Here is a 20,718-nt window from a genome sequence, read left to right as displayed (position 1 = left end):
AAACTTTTGGTGGGATCTGTTTTTTTCGTGTCACCCTGTACATGTAACTACAAACTGTTGACAGCAGTGTTGATTTTTATGCATAAATGAAATGAATGAGAAGGAGAATGTCTTGAGCAGTGAACATTTAGGAAAGCAACAAAGAGTGAAATCTATTTAATTGTTTGTTTTTTAATGTGCTAGTTTATTTAACTGTATTTTTGTTTTTATTCAAAATGTTGAAATTTTGCACAGAGAATTGTTCCTGTTAGACCCTCTTCTTATTTTGATTTTTTAAATGATAATGTATTTTCACAATAATTGTGAACATTTTTTTAATCTTGTTGTCGTTTGTCATTAATTTGTATTGTATCATAATTATGGTTCCTTCTGTAATAAAGGCTCATAAGTAAACAATTGATCAATCAGCCAATTTAGTTATCTGCCTTCTGTTTACACGTGTGTGAGTTTTGTTTTTGTTATTGTTTGCTTCTTTGTTGTTTGCTGTTTTTAGTGGCGGTATTTGTGTTTGATGCGCGGAAACAAAGTATACTCAGGGGCGGATCACATCACTTTTAGGTTTTTTTTCCAAATTTCTTTTAGGGACAATTCGACGACGCGAAGCGTTTAGTTGAGGGTGCGAAGCGTTCGAACCTCTTAGGGGTTCTGGGGGCATGCCCCCCAGAAAATGTTGATAAAAACAAGGAAAATGGAGCAATCTGGTGCGATCTGAGCCAAGACACTTCCCCTAATACACCTTCCAAAAAGTTAAATTTAGAAGACAAATTTGGATCAAAACAAGGACAATTGACCGATCTGGTGCAACCTGAGCCAACAAATTACCCAACTACTTTCTAATACTGTCACTTAGAAGACGAAGGCCGGCTCCTAAGGGGGTCCGGGGACATGCCCTCCCGGAAAATTTTGATAAAAACCAAGGTAAATGGAGCAATCTGGTGCAATCTGAGCCATCAGGGGTTTTTTTGACTCACATGCAAAGCAAAAGTGAGTCTATGTACTCACCCGAGTCGTCCGTCCGTCCGGAAAACTTTAACGTTGGATATTTCTTGGACACTATTCAGTCTATCAGTACCAAATTTGGCAAGATGGTGTATGATGACAAGGCCCCAAAAAACATACATAGTATCTTGACCTTGCTACAAGGTCAAGGTCGCAGGGGCCATAAAGGTTGCCTAAAAAACAGCTATTTTTCCCATTTTCTCTGAAGTTTTTGAGATTGAATACCTCACCTATATATGATATATAGGGCAAAGTAAGCCCCATCTTTTGATACCAGTTTGGTTTACCTTGCTTCAAGGTCAAGGTCACAGGAGCTCTTCAAAGTTGGATTGTATACATATTTTGAAGTGACCTTGACCCTGAACTATGGAAGATAACTGTTTCAAACTTAAAAATTATGTGGGGCACATGTTATGCTTTCATCATGAGACACATTTGGTCACATATGATCAAGGTCAAGGTCACTTTGACCCTTATGAAATGTGACCAAAATAAGGTAGTGAACCACTAAAAGTGACCATATCTCATGGTAGAAAGAGCCAATAAGCACCATTGTACTTCCTATGTCTTGAATTAACAGCTTTGTGTTGCATGACCTTGGATGACCTTGGGTCAAGGTCACATGTATTTTGGTAGGAAAAATGTGTAAAGCAGTTCTTAGTGTATGATGTCATTGCTAGGTTTAGTTATTTGACCTTGACCCTGAATGTCAAGGTCAAGCATGTGAGTCGTATGGGCTTTGCCCTTCTTGTTTGCTATTGGGTGGGGTTTTTTTTTAGGCTAGGAGGGGGTTTCCGAAACCCCCCCCCCCCCCCCCCCTGGATCCCCTGGATCCCCCCTGATACAGTCACCATCCTTCCCATTGAGAAATATACACAACAGACATGCACACTCACAGTGTTATTTATTCCCAGCCTCCAACAATAGGTCACTGTTGGACCTGGACTGAAAATATAGCTGTATGCAAAGGGAATGAAGGTAAATAAATAAACTTTGAACAATGAAGGGTTCTCACAGATCGTAAATTCCAGTTTAATATAAATAAGACACAGAAAATCCCAAATGAAAGATAAAAAGTCAATCTCAGATCAAAGTATGGAACTTAGGTATGGGAAGAAAAGTCAAGAACTTGAAGAACAGCAGGTTTTCTAAGGGAGGCCACTATGCAAAAGAATGAGGAGTTACTCCCCTTCATGTGAAAGCGAGTGAAAACCATGCGATACGTTTGTAACCAGAGGTCATTTTGTGTTCTTTGATGCCGACTTTTTGAACGTTTGAAAGAAACCCTCTGCATTCAGCTTGACCAGTGATGCTTTCAAATCCTGTTTCCTGCACTCTTGGAGTGCTGACGAGAATCGGGGAAGGCTTCGCATCAAGACTTTTGCAGCTGTCAACTTTTCAACTTCGACCACTGTCTCGTTGCCCATATAGTACAAGATACATCTCTTCACCGGTGTTTGGCAGACGACACAACTTTCACCATTTTCAGGGTTGTTATGGGTTCTCTCCAGATAGCTGGGGTGTATCGTTTTATATTCACGGGTGTCGGAATATGACAGTTCTTGCGAACGTGTGTTCATCAAGGGAGACAAATGACTTACGAGCAAGGACAGGAATCATACAGTCACACAAACATTTCCAAAGTGCTGCTGCGGTAAACTCAAGCGCTTATTTGTTGTGCAGAACGTTGTCGTGCGTCTTCCAGCCAGTAGATACAGTGTCATTGGCAGGGGGTGACTCTGCCTTGATTCACAAAGGACACCCCACAAGTTTGTCACATTGTGTTGTCCCAGTGAGACACAAGTCTGGAGGGAAGAAGTCACAACAAAATGATGAGGATGAGGTGGGTATAATTGAACATTAGGCCCCCCCAAAAAAATTGTCTGTTTCTGGTAACATGGCTTAAAAAAAATAGGGTCGGTCGGTAGGTAGGGATTTTTTTATTTTTTATTTTTTTTTACCCCCAAATGTAGACCAATAAAACTAACTTTAAAAATCGCGCAAAGAGACTGGATTCACTATACATAGAGACAAGACACTCAACACATTTACAAATCGTCAGCGGACTTTCGTTTTTACACGTTTTTGTTGTTCATTTTCTCACCCTGTCCTTTACCACCAAAAAAACAACAACAACAAAATTTTGAGTTTGGAAAAAAAAGTTTAGGGTCGGCGCCGAAATTTAGGGTCGGTCGGGTGACCAGAAACAGACAATTTTTTTTTTGCCTTATGTAGAATGCACACACAGTTTAACAAGGGCTAGTACTGGGCTATTTAAAAAGAATAAAAAAACCTATTATGGCGATAGTTTTGTGTTGCATGCTTTTTTTCTTTCTTATTTGTTTAGTTTTGTTTTTGTCTCCTGCTAGGTAAGTACAAAATATACATTATATATATATATTTCTCAATTTCTGAATCCAGAATACACTTTGTGGGCTAAATCACACACATACCTTGACTGGCTTGAGTCATAAACACCCTCAGTGTTAGAATTGCATTAGGCCCAACAAAAAAATAGGTCTGTTTACGGTAACCCGACCGACCCTATTTTTTTTGCGCGACCCTAGACTTTTTTTTGGCATTTGGGGGGGGGAAAAAAAAATCTTTTGGTTTTTTTTGCAAAATAACGTAAAAATATGGTTTTTTGGAGAAAAAAAAAATCCCGACCTACCGACCCTATTTTTTTGGCCTATGTTACCGTAAACAGACCTATTTTTTTTGGGCCTTATGATTATGAATGAACCTTGCTATGTCAAGTTTCAAACTCGGGGGCCCGGGTAGCTCAGGTGGTAGAGCACTGGACTTGTGATCGAGAGGTCGCTGGTTCGAATCCAGGCCGGGACGGACACGGGTCAACTTTATGTGCAGACCCAGAGACGGTATCCATCTCCCACCCCCGTGTCACCACAATGGCACGTTAAAGATCTTGGTCATTCTACCATAAGTGCAGATGGCTGATACCACCTAAACACGCAAACATCAAAAAGCCGTGAGGGCATAAAACTCAAATCGTATAAACCAATTCATGTCCAATATAAGCAATTAAGACCTGATTTACTTTTTTTAAGTTTCAAATCCTATGTCGTATGAGCATGAGGTGATTTTTACACTATGAAATTAGGAGTACATACATGTACATGCATCTTTGTGTTAATGTACTGGACTTTAGTGTCAGCTTAAATATAGTGGTATCGTAAGCAGGGGGGGGGGGGGGGGAGGGGGGGGGAGGGGGGGGGAGGGGGGGGGGGGAGTCTTAGAGATGAGGACCAATTGTGACATGCAGTGTCGAGGTACAGGATGGTGATGTAATAAAGGGCCGGTGAACAACAAGAAACCAAAGATCTTCACTTATCTTTTAACAGCTTTTAAAATTTAACTTTGCTCTAATTTTTATATGTTTATCTTCTCAAACAGGAATCTGACGAAGAAGAGCTGACTGATGATGATTACGAAGCGCCGCTTAACTTCAAGAAAATGAAAATTCACCTGAAGTCTCTCCGGGCAGATTCTGTTGTGAGCTCTGCGCTGGACATCTCCAGAAAGTGAGTGAACATATATATATATATATGTGTATGTGAGTGAGTGACAGAGAGGATGAGAGAGAGAGAGACCAAGTGTGTGTGTCACAGTGTGTGTGTGTGTGTTTGTGACTTGAAGCAACTGCAGTGTGGAAGTTTTCGATAAATCCGTGCCATGAGGATATCCATGTGAGTGCAAATATGCATTTATACATTTGCGTATAATTCTTGTTCTTTGTTGTTCCCTTGGACCTGGGTGGCCGAGTGGTAACGCACTTGCGCTCGGAAGCGAGAGGTTGCGAGTTCGACCCTGGGTCAGGGCGTTAGCAATTTTCTCCCCCCTTTCCTAACCTAGGTGGTGGGTTCAAGTGCTAGTCTTTCGGATGAGACGAAAAACCGAGGTCCCTTCGTGTACACTACATTGGGGTGTGCACGTTAAAGATCCCACGATTGACAAAAGAGTCTTTCCTGGCAAAATTGTATAGGCATAGATAAAAATGTCCACCAAAATACCCGTGTGACTTGGAATAATAGGCCGTGAAAAGTAGGATATATGCGCCGAAATGGCTGCGATCTGCTGGCCGATGTGAATGCGTGATGTATTGTGTATAAAAAATTCCATCTCACACGGCATAAATAAATCCCTGCGCCTTGAATATGTGCGCAATATAAAGTGCATAAAATAAAAATAAAAAAATAAAAAAAATAAATCCCTGCGCCTTGAATATGTGCGCAATATAAATTGCATAAAATAAAAATAAAAAAAATAAAAAAATAAATCCCTGCGCTTAGAACTGTACCCACGGAATACGCGCGATATAAGCCTCATATTGATTGATTGATTGATTGGTTCCCTTGGACAGTAGCTCCCAAGGCCCAGGTGAATGCAGCAGTATGTTGGAGGCATTTGCTCATATACAGTGGAACCCCCCTTTTAAGGCCTCCAAAATATGGGAGAAAATGAGGTCTTTAATAGGAGAGAGTCTTCTTCTTCTTCTTCTTCTTCTGCGTTCGTGGGCTGAAACTCCCACGTACACTCGTGTTTTTTGCACGAGTGGAATTTTACGTGTATGACCGTTTTTTACCCCGCCATTTAGGCAGCCATACGCCGTTTTCGGAGGAAGCATGCTGGGTATTTTTGTGTTTCTATAACCCACCGAACTCTGACATGGATTACAGGATCTTTTTCGTGCGCACTTGGTCTTGTGCTTGCGTGTACACACGGGGGTGTTCGGACACCGAGGAGAGTCTGCACACAAAGTTGACTCTGAGAAATAAATCTCTCGTCGAACGTGGGGACAAACTCACGCTGACAGCGGCCAACTGGATACATATCCAGCGCGCTACCGACTGAGCTACATCCCCGCCCTGGAGAGAGTCTTAAAATGGGGGTACATTGACACAGCTTATGAAGTGAAAACACCAGAAAATAGCTAGGGTCTCTAAAGGGAACGAGTCCATCTTAAAATAGGGGTTTCACTGTATAATTACAGACCTGTGCACATCTACGGTTTCTCCGTCATTTCTCCGATTTTTATATGCAGAATACGGTGCTACGGATTTTTAATTAAAATTCCGAAATTCCGATGTTTTACTCCAAAAAAAATTTGTTGGTACTTTTTTTCTGTTTTAAGATGTTTGACCAATTAGTTGGCCGTTGCGCTGAAAAGACGTTTTCCGATTTACCGGAAGCGCGCGTGTTCTCAGCATTGAGTCTTTGTTCTTAGACTTAGTTCGTCCAGCGTCTGCGTGGCATTTACTTGTGATTGAAAGCTGCTGGCAAACAGTCCAGTGATGAATGAGTGTCAGATTGACGAGACCAAAGACATTTTCAGAAGAAATGTTACAACAGTGTTGATGTTTCACCTTGGTTTGTTAATAAATAGTAATTCCCATTCTACTGCATCATAGTGTTTCAGTTTGTGTGCTTTGTTTAGCAGAATTATGTCTTGAACTGTCGTTACAGCTTACTACTGAAACATTTTAAAAACTACTGAAATTTGGTTTGTTTACTACTGATGAGCGTTTTGAGTGTGCACAGGTTTGTAATTATGAGTCAGTTACACGAGTTTTGAACAAAAAAGAGCCTTGTGTGTAAGTCTTGCATTCAGATGTGGACCTTATCCCCTTATCTTTTTTCAGTCAAATATTCAGGAGTGTAACTAATTGGTCTTTTTGTTGTTGCTGCCTTTCAGTCGTGTAGACGAGATCTTTTTTGGAAGTCGACTTCGTCTGAATGGTGAAAAGCTACTGAAGAAAAGCAAACAGGTATGAAACTGTGATTGGAATGGCAGTTCGGTGGTTTTTTTATGTTCCAGAAAATCTTGCACAACTTATGGAGAGGTTTGTATGACAATGTAGGTAATGAAGTGTTTGTAATGTTATTGGGAATGATTCATGGAATTGATGGTCTTAAGATATGTTTTACGTGTATACTGGTTTGCTTTTAAAGAATTAATGTCCTGAAATGTTTTACTTGGTTATCTGTTTTGTTCTTTTGTAACAGCTGCACTTCAAAGCCAGTATTAATATTACTGCCCCTTGCTTTGTGTAACTGAGTTCACGAAGCACAACAATTACCTTTGGAGGCAAAGCCAGTCAAACAGGATTGAGATTTAAGAGCTAAATTATTAGCCCTATAAAAACTGCCATGACTGTGCACATGTTCCCAACAGCATATAAGGAGACAGCAGCAGTAGTCTCCCTGTCACATTTGTACTCTTGTAAAAGAAGTTGTTACAGAGTTGTCACATTTATATTTGTCAGTGAGCAAATCTCTTGTTATGTTTAAATGATAGTGAACTCTTTTTACTTCTTGTAAAAGTAGGTGCTACAGAGTTAATTGTCACAGATTTATTTCTCTGCTCACTGCAGGGACTTAATGCTCATGTACTTACTGTGTGCAGATGAGCGAAGGGGACTATGTGGATGTTGTTGTGGAGCGTTCAGCAGAGGAGGACAAACTTCTGGTGAAAAGGGTGAAGGTCATAAGTGTGTCGTCAGAACGGACAAACAAAGACAAATTGGTTGTGATTGTCAAAGTGTGGAAAAGCGCTTTTCCTATTGAGGACACGTCAAAGTCGGATTGGAAATGAGGAAAGAGTGTTTTACTGTGCTAACGTGAGATTATTACTGACAGGAACCTTCTGCCGTAAAGGGGATGATCATTGCCCTTACAGGAAAGAAAAGGTTTTTTTTGTTTGTATAGTCAGTTCTGTTATGCTGGATTTATTCTCAGTCACACTAACACATAATGGCAACATTCAACAACAAAAAGTATGATTCGTAGCCAGTTTTGTAGTATGTCAACATGTTTATTATACGTTAAAACTGAAGGTGTAAATAACAAGGAGGAATACCACGTAAAAACTTTCTTCTTGAGTTCTTCTGTTACAACTTGCATGGTATGAATGAAAGACTCCTAATAATATTGTTGAGCGAACGAGTTTTAGTGTATTATTTTGTGTGTGCATGAATGTGAGTGTGTGTTTGTGTCTGAAACAATAGTGTGTCACCGCTTACATATAGTTTATTTGACATCACACTATTCACTATCATAATGAAGCAGTCGGCTTACATTTTTTAGCTGGCAATTACACAATACATGTACATGAATACCTTTATATTGACTGTTTGAAATGCCCTTTCTTCGTGTTCCCAATATTAGTTTGTAGAGAGGATTGACACAATGGTGTTAACATATAGCTGCAAAAAACAGCAACAGGTTTTAGGAAACATTCTTTCTTTCTTTATTTGGTGTTTAACGTCGTTTTCAACCATTCAAGGTTATATCGCGACGGGGAAAGGGGGGAGATGGGATAGAGCCACTTGTCAATTGTTTCTTGTTCACAAAAGCACTAATCAAAAATTTGCTCCAGGGGCTTGCAACGTTTTAGGAAACACAATATCCATCTGGGCACAATAGTCAAGTCAAAACTAATCGTACAAACATACAAAAGACACTGTTTTGTACAAGCAATAAGGATTTTAGAAGACACTGCGTCATTGTGAACTCACAAAACGTAAACTTTTACAAGATGTAGGAAATATTCTGAATAAAATCTACACATATTACACAGGGAAATAAGATTTGCTACAAAACAGACTATGTTTGTTCAAAATAACCAATTTTTGATGGGTTGTGGAAGAATTGCATCCTTTAAAACTAATAATTGCGTGGTTAAATTTGTTTGCCTCATTGTTTTGCAGGTGCAACTCTTCAATTGCCATAAGGCATTTAAAGAAACAAAAACAGTATTTTTTCTAGAAAATATCTAATTCAGGGAAGTACACTTCTGTTTATATTACAAGAGGCATAATTTAGTTGTACAATACATTCAGCTTTGAAGACAAACACGCTACAATATAATCAGTCAAAACACAGCAAGTCATGCAACAAATGTAAAGATCGATCCATCAAACGTGTTGAGATGCAATTAAAAAATCTAAGAGTAAAGAATCACCGCTGATTCTCGGTAAGAGCAGAAAATCAAAGGATCCAGCGGCCAAACGATTTGTAAAAATATGCAGAATTCATTGAGCAATTGACTATATTCAATCTTGTCAGAGAATAAAAAAAAGTTCTGCATCGAGTACCAAAAAGGTTTATCAGCAGAACAATCACAGTGAAACTGAAACTGTGTAAAAAACATCAAATTAAACGAGGCTTAGAAAAAATCAAACATACAGTGGACAACTCAAACTGTAAAACCAGTTCCAGTGACACTGATAAGTGTAACGGTGTGCAGACCTGGGAACCCATACGATTTCGCCGTATTTTGTACGCATGATTGTCGAGAATACGATCAGTGGACAAGAAATACGACGAGAAAAATTCCTAGACAACTTTTCTTCACACGCCCATCTCGAAGCCGATCCAGTATTTTGTCACATGATTACAGTTTTTGTCAGTAAACATTGAAGAAAACATTTGTTTTAAATGTATAGGTAAACTTAATTAACGGTGTGACGGACACGCGTGAGGCATGTTTTAATCAAGGATGTTCAAACGCTGTGTGGAGTACGCTCATTTTTCTGAAAATACACCAAGTTTGTTTGAGAATACTCCAAGTGCAAAACAGGGGTTCCCAGGTCTGGGTGTGCCCTTATTAAAATTGTGCACCAACCTCAAAAAGAGAACAAAATTATGCAAATGATCATCATTACTAAGAATAATGATGAAAAAGTTATCAAACTGCCAACTGGCATTTTTGGATCATTTTCAGAAAAGTTTCAAAAAAATCAACAAGAAACGACACTTTCTTTACAAACAAGTAACAAAAACCGGCTTGATAACACATAGTTAGAGAGCAGCTAATGGAAATCACAATCGTTTGGCTAAAATTGGTACAGTCCAGTCAAATTGTTGACACCGGTGTGATTCTTGTAAATTTGTGTCGAGCGCACAAGAATCCCACAAAGCAATCATTTAACACAAAGTGAAGAAAAAGTACCATGAATTCGCTATTTTTGATTGTGCACAATCACCATATCAACACACGCATTTCCCTGACAGTGAGAGAGCAAAATGTTAAGAATTTGCTTATATTAACAGGAACCACAGAAAGTATCACAAGTCACAAGTCTCTCAAAACACACGGATAACAGCAGACATGCACGAAACAACGATCTAAAGTTTGTTAAGAACACAGACATTAACAGTATACAAGCAAGGAGGGCAACAAACATGCAAAGATGTATCGACTGATAAATGCTATGCTATTCAGGCATGGGAATTGTCCGCCGAACGGCGGATTTCCGCCGATTTTTTTTGTTGTTCCGCCGAAAATGCAAAAGTATCCGCCGAAAAAATAAAGGGGGGAGGCACACAAAAAAAGCACCGGTTACTTTGGCCTTTGCGCAAAAGCCCGCGAAAACTTTCCGTACTTTGTTCACGCATTGCTACCGCCCGCCTCAGTTATTGAACTTTTATGTTTGAAAGTAAACCAGATTGCACAGATTGTGTTACAAATTACATTGTCCTGTTTGTCTCAACAGATCATTTTTTTTTAAATTTAAACCATATAATACATGTTTATATTTTTTTTCTTCAAAAAAGCAAAAATTGGTACATTTTTGTACTAAAAACTCTGATTCTAAAAACAGAATTTAATGGCAAACTTGGAGCTCAGATGACACCAGATTGCACCATCTGGGTTCTTTGGAGAAAATTTTTTCCGGGGGGGCATGCCCCCGGACCCCCCTAGTAAGGCTAGGCGCTTCGCGCCGTCGACTTGACGCTTCGCGTCTTCAGTTATAAATTTTCAGCCTTTTTTACAATTTTTCAATTCCCATGCCTGGCTATTATACAGTAGGTTCATGACAGAAGCACAGATGAAAAAACAGCAGCAGCTTGGTTATAACTTCAAAGACACTGTCGCAACAGACAACAGCTAGTCGTGTTAACTATATTAGTGCTATTGTTTTTCGTATTATACCAGTGGTAAACAACACAAATCTGAAAATATTTTACAAGTTTTTAAAAAGCACAAAAATACATGTCAAGAACTATTTAAAATGAAAAATACTTGAACTCGGCAGCCCGGTAAAGCAATCAATCTAGGAGTGCGAACACTCTGATATAAAAACAAGCTGAAGTCGGATGTGCTGGGCCTGACTTGTCAGGCGCGTAACGGCAGCACAACGCATCTACGCTCACTTGTACTTGTACTTGTAAGATGTTTGAGGCCAGTTAGGCCTGTTCATCCTTCTGTGGTCGTTTTCGTAGTAACCTTAGCAACTTTGGCATGCATGGTGGGATCAGCCTAGTTACTAGCTAGTTACTAGTAGCACTCAGGATCAAACACAGAGGGGAGATCTTTCCAGTGGGCGTCCAACCTGGCCTTAAAGGCATTCACAGATGGTGCAGTCACGACCTGGTCTGGCAGGCTATTCCACGTGTTCACAACTCTCTCGCTGAAGAAGTTGCCTCGGACATTGAGTCTGTAGCGGGGCTTGCTTAGCTTCAGGGTACTGCCTCGGGTGTCTCTACCAGCGAAGAAAGAGAACTGTGGCCGCTCTGTCTTGTAGAAACCATGAAGGTACTTGTAGACTTCAATCATGTCCCCCCTCTTGCGACGATGCTCTAGACAAGGTAGCTTCAAAGTGGCCAGCCGTTCACTGTAGGGTTTGTCTTTCAGCGAGCTTATAAGCTTGGTTGCCCTTCGTTGCACGCGCTCCACCTCCTGACAAAGTGTCTTGTGTTGCGGCTGCCAGACTGCGTGGCCATATTCGAGAATAGGACGGACAAGTGACTTGTAGAGCTGCAGGAAAACTTCTACTGTGAGGTAGTCGAAGGAACGCCTGATGACCCCCATGACTCTGTTGGCTTTTGCTGCTGAAAGGGCGACATGCTTGTTGAAGCTCAGGTTGTTGTCCACATAGACCCCCAGGTCCTTCTCGAAATCGCTCTCCTCTAGTGCAATACTGCGAGCTTCACCTGACGCGTCCGTCCCTGTCATGTAGTAGATAGCTTCTGACCTCTTATTTCCCAGCTTCAGGACATGACATTTCTCCGGGTGAAAATTCATCAGCCACTGTTGGGACCAGTCCTGGAGGCTATCCAAGTCTTTCTGCAGGGTTTGTGGGGCTCCCTCAACGTCACTTCTGGTGTAGACCTTAGTGTCATCAGCGAAGATCCGGACATAGTTGGCGACAACGTTCGGCAGATCGTTGATGTAAAGTACGAATAGCATGGGTCCTAAAACACTTCCCTGGGGGATACCACTCGTCACTTCGGCCTCTGATGACTGAACTCCATTCACGACCACACACTGTCGTCTTTCGCTCAGAAAGTCCGCAATCCAGGCCAGGATCCTTCCGCCGATACCGTGTGCTTCAGTCTTCAGGACAAGGCGTCTGTGTGGCACACTATCAAAGGCTTTCTTGAAATCCATGTACACAGCATCAACCGTTCCGCCTTCGTCAAGAATCTGGGTCCATGTGTCTAGAACATCTAGTAGCTGAGTGACGCAAGAGCGGCCTTGGACAAACCCATGCTGCTTATCTGTGATGAGGTCGTTCTCCTGTAGGTGTTTGATGAGCTGCTCACGAACTAGAGTCTCCATGACCTTACACAGGATGCACGTGAGGCTGACCGGCCTGTAGTTGTTGGCGGAGAGTTTGCTGCCCTTCTTGAAAATGGGTGTCACACGTGCATGTCGCCATTCCTCGGGTATCCTGCCCTCGTCGAGAGACTTCCTGAAGAGCATCGCTACCGGTTCGGCTAGAGCATCTGCTGCCTTGCTTAGAAGAAGTGGACTCAACCCATCTGGACCAGGTGCTTTCCCTGCCTGCAGACCCTCCAGCAGCTTTTTCACTTTCTCTGATGTGACTTCAAAGTCACGGAGTTCTGATGTGAAGTTGTATTCTGGTGGATCTGGAAGGTCGCCGTCAGCCTCTGCCGTAAAGACGCTTTTGAAAAATGCGTTAAGTACCTCTGCTTTTTCCTGATCGGATGTGGTTTTGGTGCCGTCTTCCTTTTTGAGGTCCGCTATTCCTGTTTTCGTCTTGGTTTTGTTCTTGACGTATGACCAAAAAGCTTTTGGGTTTCGTTTTGCCTGTTTTGCCACTGTCTGTTCTAGCAGTCGTTGTGCCTTTCTACAAGCCCGCCTTGCCTGATTTCTGACTTTACAGTACTCCTGATACACTTTGCCATCTCTCGATTCCAACCACTTTCTAAACAACTTGTGTTTTTTCCGTACTGTTCTCAGGGTACCTTTATCCATCCATTTCTTTGTAGATCTGCCACTGAAACGGGTCACCGGAACATGCCTCTCTACGGCCGTCTGTATCCTCTCTCTCAGCTTCTTCCATGTGTCGTCCACTGACAAGTTGGAAAACTCATTCTCCCAGTTTACCTTCTTCAGGTACTCGTTGATAGCAGCAAAATCAGCCTTTGAGTAGTTGGGTCGCTTCGTTCCCTCGCTGTCCTTCCGGAACCATGCCAGTTTGACGTTTAGAGTAACGTGGTCACTCTTTCCTAACCCCGCCAGTGTGGAGACCTCTTGAACGATATCCTCTCTGTTGCTGAGCACCAAGTCCACGAGACTGGGTTCCTGACCCTCTCTGAAACGTGTGCAACCCCTCTGATGCTGAGCGAACGACGAAGAAGAAGAAGAAATGAAAAATACATTTAATTTTAAGACATAATTATGTACCTGAAAAGTTGACCTTTGTTTTATACCCAATGCCAAACAGGCAACAAGATAAAATATAGTAAAAAGAATTCACAAGGTTTTGTTAGGGATGAAGGGCAAACATGCACAACGATTACATGTGAATATCTTGGAGTCCGAGAGGGGAAAAAGTTCCTTGCCACTGGCTCAAATTTGATGCAAATCAAAACAAGGAAACAACAAGTCTATCACATCAAACAGGTAACATGTTAAACAAAAAGAGATTCTGTTCAATAGATAACCTTTTCTATCATAAACATGTTGGTGTGGCCTTTAATTTCTGAGATTTCAATTCATTTTCAGGTTAATAAATTACTGTGTAATAATATAGTAAATATTCCTGAATTGGACTTATAACAGCATCTTCGCGTAATCACAGAAGAAACAATCTTTGAAGAACTCTTAAACTTTCTACTGAATATTAACCATAAGCATCGGGCATAACTCCTGATTTGAAGCTTCCGTACGCTTCCCATTGACCACAGTGGAACCCCCCCTTTAAGACCCCCCTTTAAGACCCCCCAATATAAGACCCCCTCCTTTCTTAGACCTTGCCTCTTCAGACTTTCTGTTCATAACCTCTGTAACTTTACCTCCATTTTAAGACCCCCCAATATAAGACTTCCTCCTTTCTAAGACCTTGCCTCTTCAGACTTTCTGTTCATAACCTCTGTAAATTTACCTCCATTTTAAGACCCCCCAATATAAGACCCCCTCCTTTCTAAGACCTTGCCTCTTCAGACTTTCTGTTCATAACCTCTGTAAATTTACCCCCCTTTTAAGACCCCCCAATATAAGACCCCCTCCTTTCTAAGACCTTGCCTCTTCAGACTTTCTGTTCATAACCTCTGTAAATTTACCTCCATTTTACGACTCCCCATTTTAAAGACCTGAAATTCTCAGATTTTTTTAGGTCTTCAAAGATGAGTTCCACTGAATAGCAGATATATATTGTGCTTCAGTCTCTTTCAGTTCGGCAGGCTTTAACAATACCTATCATATAAGCCTTTCAAAATTGAAACCAACCAGCAAAAATTGTATCTGATATACATACTTCTCCCTCTCAATCACAGTGTACAATTTATAGATCGTTAGGAACATCCCTCCCACAAGACAGTTTCCTTTCAATCACAGACTTAAATTTGTAGATCATCTGGAGCATTTATCCTAGGCAAAAAAATATTGAAATGTTCCACAAAGGATACTTACAACAAATTCATCAGTCATGTAAACATAAAACAGACAAAAGTAATTACATCCTAACTTATAGATATAAGAAATGACCAATTCACAATTCAATGTTACTTTCTGTGAAATGACCAAGTGAATACTGTGCAATAGTCCATATAAGGCATCAATTTTAACAGTTTTAGTTTACATATCCATATTTTTCAAAAAATATCAACCAGCAGAAAAAAATGATTTGTACAAAAATATTGTCCGACCCAAACAAGCAAAATCAACAACTGAAGACTGTATGCCAAGACAGTAAAAAAAAAACCAGTAAGAACAAAAACAAGGTAGGTAACCAGTTTCAAAATGATCCTACCTAAAAGTAAAATGCCATAAAAGAAGACATTTCAGCAAAAAAAAGTACTTAATAAACCTGCATAATGTGGTCAACAAAGCCCTTTAAGTATAAAATTAAGATAAAAGTCTTACCCCGTTAGCATTCCTGAGGAAACACTGTAAGAGTTATAGCAGCCTTTAATACAGTGCATTACATACTTATTTAGCAAATTGTGTGATCTGCATTTCATTTCATATCTAAAATATATACACATTTTAGAATTCAGTGTCATATACTGTAAGGTTTGATTTCAATCAGATTGTCAATCCAACATTTACACACAGTCTCTTGGTCACTGCAAATTATTGACTGGTTCAGCACTGAGCCAGTTATATTGTAACAATAGGGAGAAGAAAAATTGCATTTAGAACAGTCCTCGTTTGGGCTACAGTTTGTGTACAAATCTTTAAACTCCATCATTACACAAGCTCTTAAAATATCCACTGGCAGAAGATTTCACAAATTCTGAAAATGAAGTCACATTCTTCAAGAATTTGCAGAAAAGTTCCTTTCAAAATGTCATATCTGTCTCCGGTCAAGGCAGTTTGCCAAACCAACAGGCTTATTGCTTTTATGAAGGGAAACCCTATGCAGCACACGCACAAAGATGAACTATTTGCACCATGTAGTTAGGTCTTAGAGATTAATCCAACAAAAATGGAAGAACATAAAGCATTGATATAACCGAACTTACCACCAGTGCTTTAACACAAGTCACACAGGTTAAATTTTGGTCCAGTGTTGGTCTATATCCATGGAGGGTTGACCAAATTAAAATGTCAACATAAAGTAGATGAAACATGTTCAAAAGAACGATACCAAAAAAATTAACAACTACCAGCAGATTTATCCAAAAGGTAAATAAAGAAAAGACCTGGTGGCTTTTGAAAAAAAATTTAAAAAAATGAAATGCAACAAACTTTCATGGCCTTCAAAGCAAAATGTAATGCACTTTTTTACAATAATACTCTCTAGCAGACCTGTTTACCCCCAAAACTTGACAAGAGTAATGGCCAAGTCAAAAAATAGTAATCTGATGACCAAAACAGTAACTCAGTGGTTACAAACGCCAACATTAGCAACACAAACCTAATTTGAAGCACATTTGAAAATCGTAGTCTGGCCTCAAATGGATTATTTTTTCTCCCAAAATCCCCCCAAGATAGAAATGATTTACTCCAAAATAGTACGGGTAAACAGGTCTGTTCTCCACTTATAACCTAGCAATACAGATTTATACTCTCTAAGCCGGTTGCTTAGTAACTGAGCCCAGCCTCTATCTGGTCGACTTCATCCTCCTCCTGGTAATCCTCATCCTGCCAGTCGATCTTGTTGGCCCTTAGGATAGCTTTCAGCATGGACTCGATGCGCTGGTTGGTCTCGCGCAGGTCCTTGACGGTGCGCTTCAGCTTCTTGACGTCGCCGTTCAGCTTCTTCTGACCCTCCTGCACCTTCTCGATCTCATCCTGCACACAAACATTAATTGGTCGTGAAGGAGGATCTTCTCGATCTCATCCTGCACACAAGCATTAATTGGTGGTGAAGGAGGATCTTCTCGATCTCATCCTGCACACAAACATTAATTGGTGGTGAAGGAGGATCTTCTCGATCTCATCCTGCACACAAACATTCATTGGTGGTGAAGGAGGATCTTCTCGATCTCATCCTGCACACAAACATTCATTGGTGGTGAAGGAGGATCTTCTCGATCTCATCCTGCACACAAACATTAATTGGTGGTGAAGGAGGATCTTCTCGATCTCATCCTGCACACAAACATTAATTGGTGGTGAAGGAGGATCTTCTCGATCTCATCCTGCACACAAACATTAATTGGTCGTGAAGGAGGATCTTCTCGATCTCATCCTGCACACAAACATTAATTGGTCGTGAAGGAGGATCTTCTCGATCTCATCCTGCACACAAACGTTAATTGGTGGTGAAGGAGGATCTTCTGTGGGGTCCCAGGTGATTTTCATGTCACCAGTTTTGCGCTAGCTTTCAGGCATCTTGCATGGAGTTTAAATTATGCTCTTTTGGATAATTTTTGACCAGCTTTCAAATAGTCTTTTAGAAGTACCATCCTTCTCCTGTACGCTACCATGTTCACCACCACAGACCTATAAGGGATTTTACATTAGGCAAGAGCATCCATTGGCTTGGTCAATAGCACACAAAAAACTTCAACCTGACTCTGTTCTGTACAGACTAGGATGTTTTTCCTGAATTCATTTTGTAAGTTCCACTGTAACTTTAACCTGCAGCTACAGAGACTTGGATGTGAGACTGAAATCTTCCTTACTCGTTTTCGTATTGTCATTAAAGGCACAGTAAGCCTCCCGTAAACCATCACAGATACTGTCAGGCTTTTACACACAGTACAAATACCCTTTCATTTAAACACTCACCGCTTGAGAACATCCTAGGTGCCCTCCGTAAAGAGCGAGCAATTTTCAAAGAATTTATTTTTTCGTGGTTTATCTTACCCCTGAGCCATCGTGAACCTGTGTGATCCAGTTTCCCTTTTTCACAATGCAGTCGTCAGTTTGTAATTTGAATGCGGCTTGCTGTGAGCTTATCTGCAATAGCACGCTATTATTTACCTCTGACTATGCACAAAACAAACGGCTGTGGTTCACAAGAACTCTAGCGATGGCTTTTGGCTGTTCAGAGGAACTGGCGACGTCATAAACCGTCGTCCGCTACAAGAACCACGACCTTGCGTGACCCTGCTCTTTACGTAGGGCACCTAGGATGTTCCTGTTTGGCGAGCGTTCAAATGGAAGGGTGTTTATACTGTGTGTAAAAGCCTGACAGGATCTGTGATGGTTTACGGGAGGCTTACTGTGCCTTTAAGTAGTGATCTAGCAATACTACTGACCAGCTCTGGGTTCAGATGCTCCTGCAGGGATTTTGCAGTGAGGCCAGTCTGCGTGATGAAGATGCGAGTGAAAGGATTCTTGAACATGGTGTTGGGGCGGATGGTCTTCTTCTTGACGAAGGCTTTACGACGAATGAAGTCTGGGATCACCCTCTCCACGTCTAGGGCTAGTTCAACCTGAAAAATCACACCACTAGCTGTGAATATTGCAAAAAATGAGAACAGTGCAATTAGTATAAAAAAAAACCACCAAAAAACATGTACTTTTTTTTAAAGGGCTCACAGGCACATAATATAAAACCTACCCACATGATTTGGGATTTAAGGCCACAAAATGAAAATGTTTTAGATGACAATTCAGGGCTAGTCTTTCGGATGAGACGAAAAACCGAGGTCCCTTCGTGTACACTACATTGGGGTGTGCACGTTAAAGATCCCACGATTGACAAAAGGGTCTTTCCTGGCAAAATTGTATAGGCATAGATAAAAATGTCCACCAAATACCCGTTTGACTTGGAATAAAGGCCGTGAAAGGTGAATGCTCGCCTAATAGGCTACTGAGCTTTACTGGCCGATGTGAATGCGTTATATATTGTGTGTAAAAAATGTCTGTTTGTCTGTCTGTCTGTGAAAAATTCCATTTCAAACGGCAGAAATTAATATGTAAGCGCCTAGGGCTATATCTAGATTAGGCGCATAAAAATGATCACAATAATAATAATAATAATAATAATACCCAAAAATAGGGGTGGTAGGTCAGTTATTTCATTTTTTTTAATTTTAGGATTAGAGAAGGTTTTTCTATTTTCACAGGTGCATGTGGCTGGAGCTAGATGTCAGTGAAGAGTAGCTTCCCTTGTTAAGTCTGCAAAATTGAGATTTTTTAATTTTTTTTTTCAAAGGGTCAAAAAATGTTTGAGGGTCAGGAAGAGTGAATACTCTTGCTTTTAGTGAGTCAAACTTTCCCACCAGACATTATAGGCCAGTCACTAGCGAGGGGTGTGTCTGAAACATGGATTATAAGGAGCATGTGTAGAAAGCTGGGACTGGGTGGCCGAGTGGACTGGGTGGCCGAGTGGACTGGGTGGCCGAGTGGACTGGGTGGCCGAGTGGACTGGGTGGCCGAGTGGTAACGCACTTGCGATCGGAAGCGAGAGGTTGCGAGTTCGACCCTGGGTCAGGGCGTTAGCAATTTTCTCCCCCCTTTCCTAACCTAGGTGGTGGGTTCAAGTGCTAGTCTTTCGGATGAGACGAAAAACCGAGGTCCCTTCGTGTACACTACATTGGGGTGTGCACGTTAAAGATCCCACGATTGACAAAAGGGTCTTTCCTGGCAAAATTGTATAGGCATAGATAAAAATGTCCACCAAAATACCCGTGTGACTTGGAATAATAGGCCGTGAAAAGTAGGATATGCGCCGAAATGGCTGCGATCTGCTGGCCGATGTGAATGCGTGATGTATTGTGTAAAAAAATTCCATCCCACACGGCATAAATAAATCGCATAAAAAAAATCTTTTTTAAAAAATAAATAAATAACCCCCTGCGCTTAGAACTGTACCCACGGAATACGAGCGATATAAGCCTCATATTGATTGAAAGTTTGCCTCACTAAAAGCAAGAGTAGTCACTCTTTCACAACCCATACACACCCAGCAGAGTTATTTCCCAACATCTTCTATTAAAAGAAAGCTCACCTGCATGGCCATACGCTTGAGGGCAGCCTGCTCTTGTACAGCCTTGATGTCGTCGACAGCCAGACCCACCTGTTCACACACATCACGTTCTGCTGTCAGCACCATTTAGACTTTAGACACACATCTCATGCAAAGATACTCCAGCTCTATTCCCATGCACATGATTTACATGGATCACCTCAAATACAAATATGGCATCAATACTTCAGTGCTCTCACACACAGACTCAGACACACTCACTTGTTCACACAAATATAGACAGAGAAAACGTCAGAACTTTTTTAGCTTCACAGAAATTGCTGACTTTTTAAGATTCACAGAAATTGCTGACTTTTTGTAACGGGGGGGAGGAATGGGATGCAAAAAAATCGCAGAGAATTTATGGCAATTTTGTCAAATTTACAGGGAAAACATATCCTAGCAACACCTCTGCAGAGCCACAATCATAATCAGATGGCTGACCAGCAATTTGTCCACATGTCTCTCACTCACACCCAACTACAGAGGACCTCCCTCCCCCCCACCCCCCAGGACCCTCCTCTTTTATCTTAGACCTAAAATAAAATCTGGAAAAAAAAATCAGCTCTTAAAAGGGAGGTAAGTTTACAGACATCATGCCCAGAATATCTAAACAAAAATTAGGTCTCACAAAGGGGAGGGGCTGGAATCTTAAAAGGGGATCCGGGCGGGGATGTAGCTCAGTCGGTAGCGCGCTGGATTTGTATCCAGTTGGCGGCTGTCAGCGTGAGTTCGTCCCCACGTTCGGCGAGAGATTTATTTCTCAGAGTCAACTTTGTGTGCAGACTCTCCTCGGTGTCCGAACACCCCCGTGTGTACACGCAAGCACAAGACCAAGTGCGCACGAAAAAGATCCTGT

The 20,718-nt window shown here is 41.1% G+C and overlaps 2 protein-coding genes across 3 annotated transcripts in view; one reads left to right on the top strand and one right to left on the bottom strand.

The window, feature by feature from the left end:
- The first annotated feature begins 1,931 nt into the window (after positions 1–1,931).
- LOC138961435 (uncharacterized) lies at positions 1,932–7,705 on the top strand. The gene is made up of 4 exons (XM_070333084.1): positions 1,932–2,842; positions 4,414–4,541; positions 6,713–6,785; positions 7,424–7,705. The coding sequence occupies exons 1-4, from the start codon at positions 2,309–2,311 to the stop codon at positions 7,610–7,612; spliced, it is 924 nt and encodes a 307-aa protein (XP_070189185.1). The 5' UTR covers positions 1,932–2,308; the 3' UTR covers positions 7,613–7,705.
- Positions 7,706–14,204: 6,499 nt separating this feature from the next.
- The window catches only part of LOC138961442 (transient receptor potential cation channel subfamily A member 1 homolog), a 71,918-nt gene continuing 65,404 nt past the window's right edge, over positions 14,205–20,718 (bottom strand). For both annotated transcript variants that reach the window (XM_070333090.1, XM_070333091.1), the window contains 3 exons: positions 19,842–19,910; positions 18,145–18,321; positions 14,205–16,729 (listed from right to left, as the gene is read on the bottom strand). In XM_070333090.1, coding sequence (XP_070189191.1) covers positions 16,520–16,729; positions 18,145–18,321; positions 19,842–19,910 — 456 coding nt within the window. In that variant the 3' untranslated portion in view covers positions 14,205–16,519. The remainder of the gene's footprint in view (positions 16,730–18,144; positions 18,322–19,841; positions 19,911–20,718) is intronic.

Source organism: Littorina saxatilis, linkage group LG3, assembly GCF_037325665.1.
Source record: "Littorina saxatilis isolate snail1 linkage group LG3, US_GU_Lsax_2.0, whole genome shotgun sequence".
Lineage (NCBI taxonomy): Eukaryota > Metazoa > Mollusca > Gastropoda > Littorinimorpha > Littorinidae > Littorina > Littorina saxatilis.
The sequence above is the reverse complement of the archived record's forward strand: the minus strand, read 5'-3'. Positions and strand labels throughout refer to the sequence as shown.

What these genes read in the sequence shown, in the direction of transcription:
- LOC138961435 (XM_070333084.1), top strand. Translation starts at nt 2,309, where the DNA reads ATGCTTTCAAATCCTGTTTCCTGCACTCTTGGAGTGCTGACGAGAATC. An exon ending in AACAAAATGATGAGGATGAG is followed by an intron (nt 2,843 to 4,413) that starts GTGGGTATAATT and finishes CTTCTCAAACAG; the next exon opens with GAATCTGACGAAGAAGAGCT. An exon ending in TACTGAAGAAAAGCAAACAG is followed by an intron (nt 6,786 to 7,423) that starts GTATGAAACTGT and finishes TACTGTGTGCAG; the next exon opens with ATGAGCGAAGGGGACTATGT.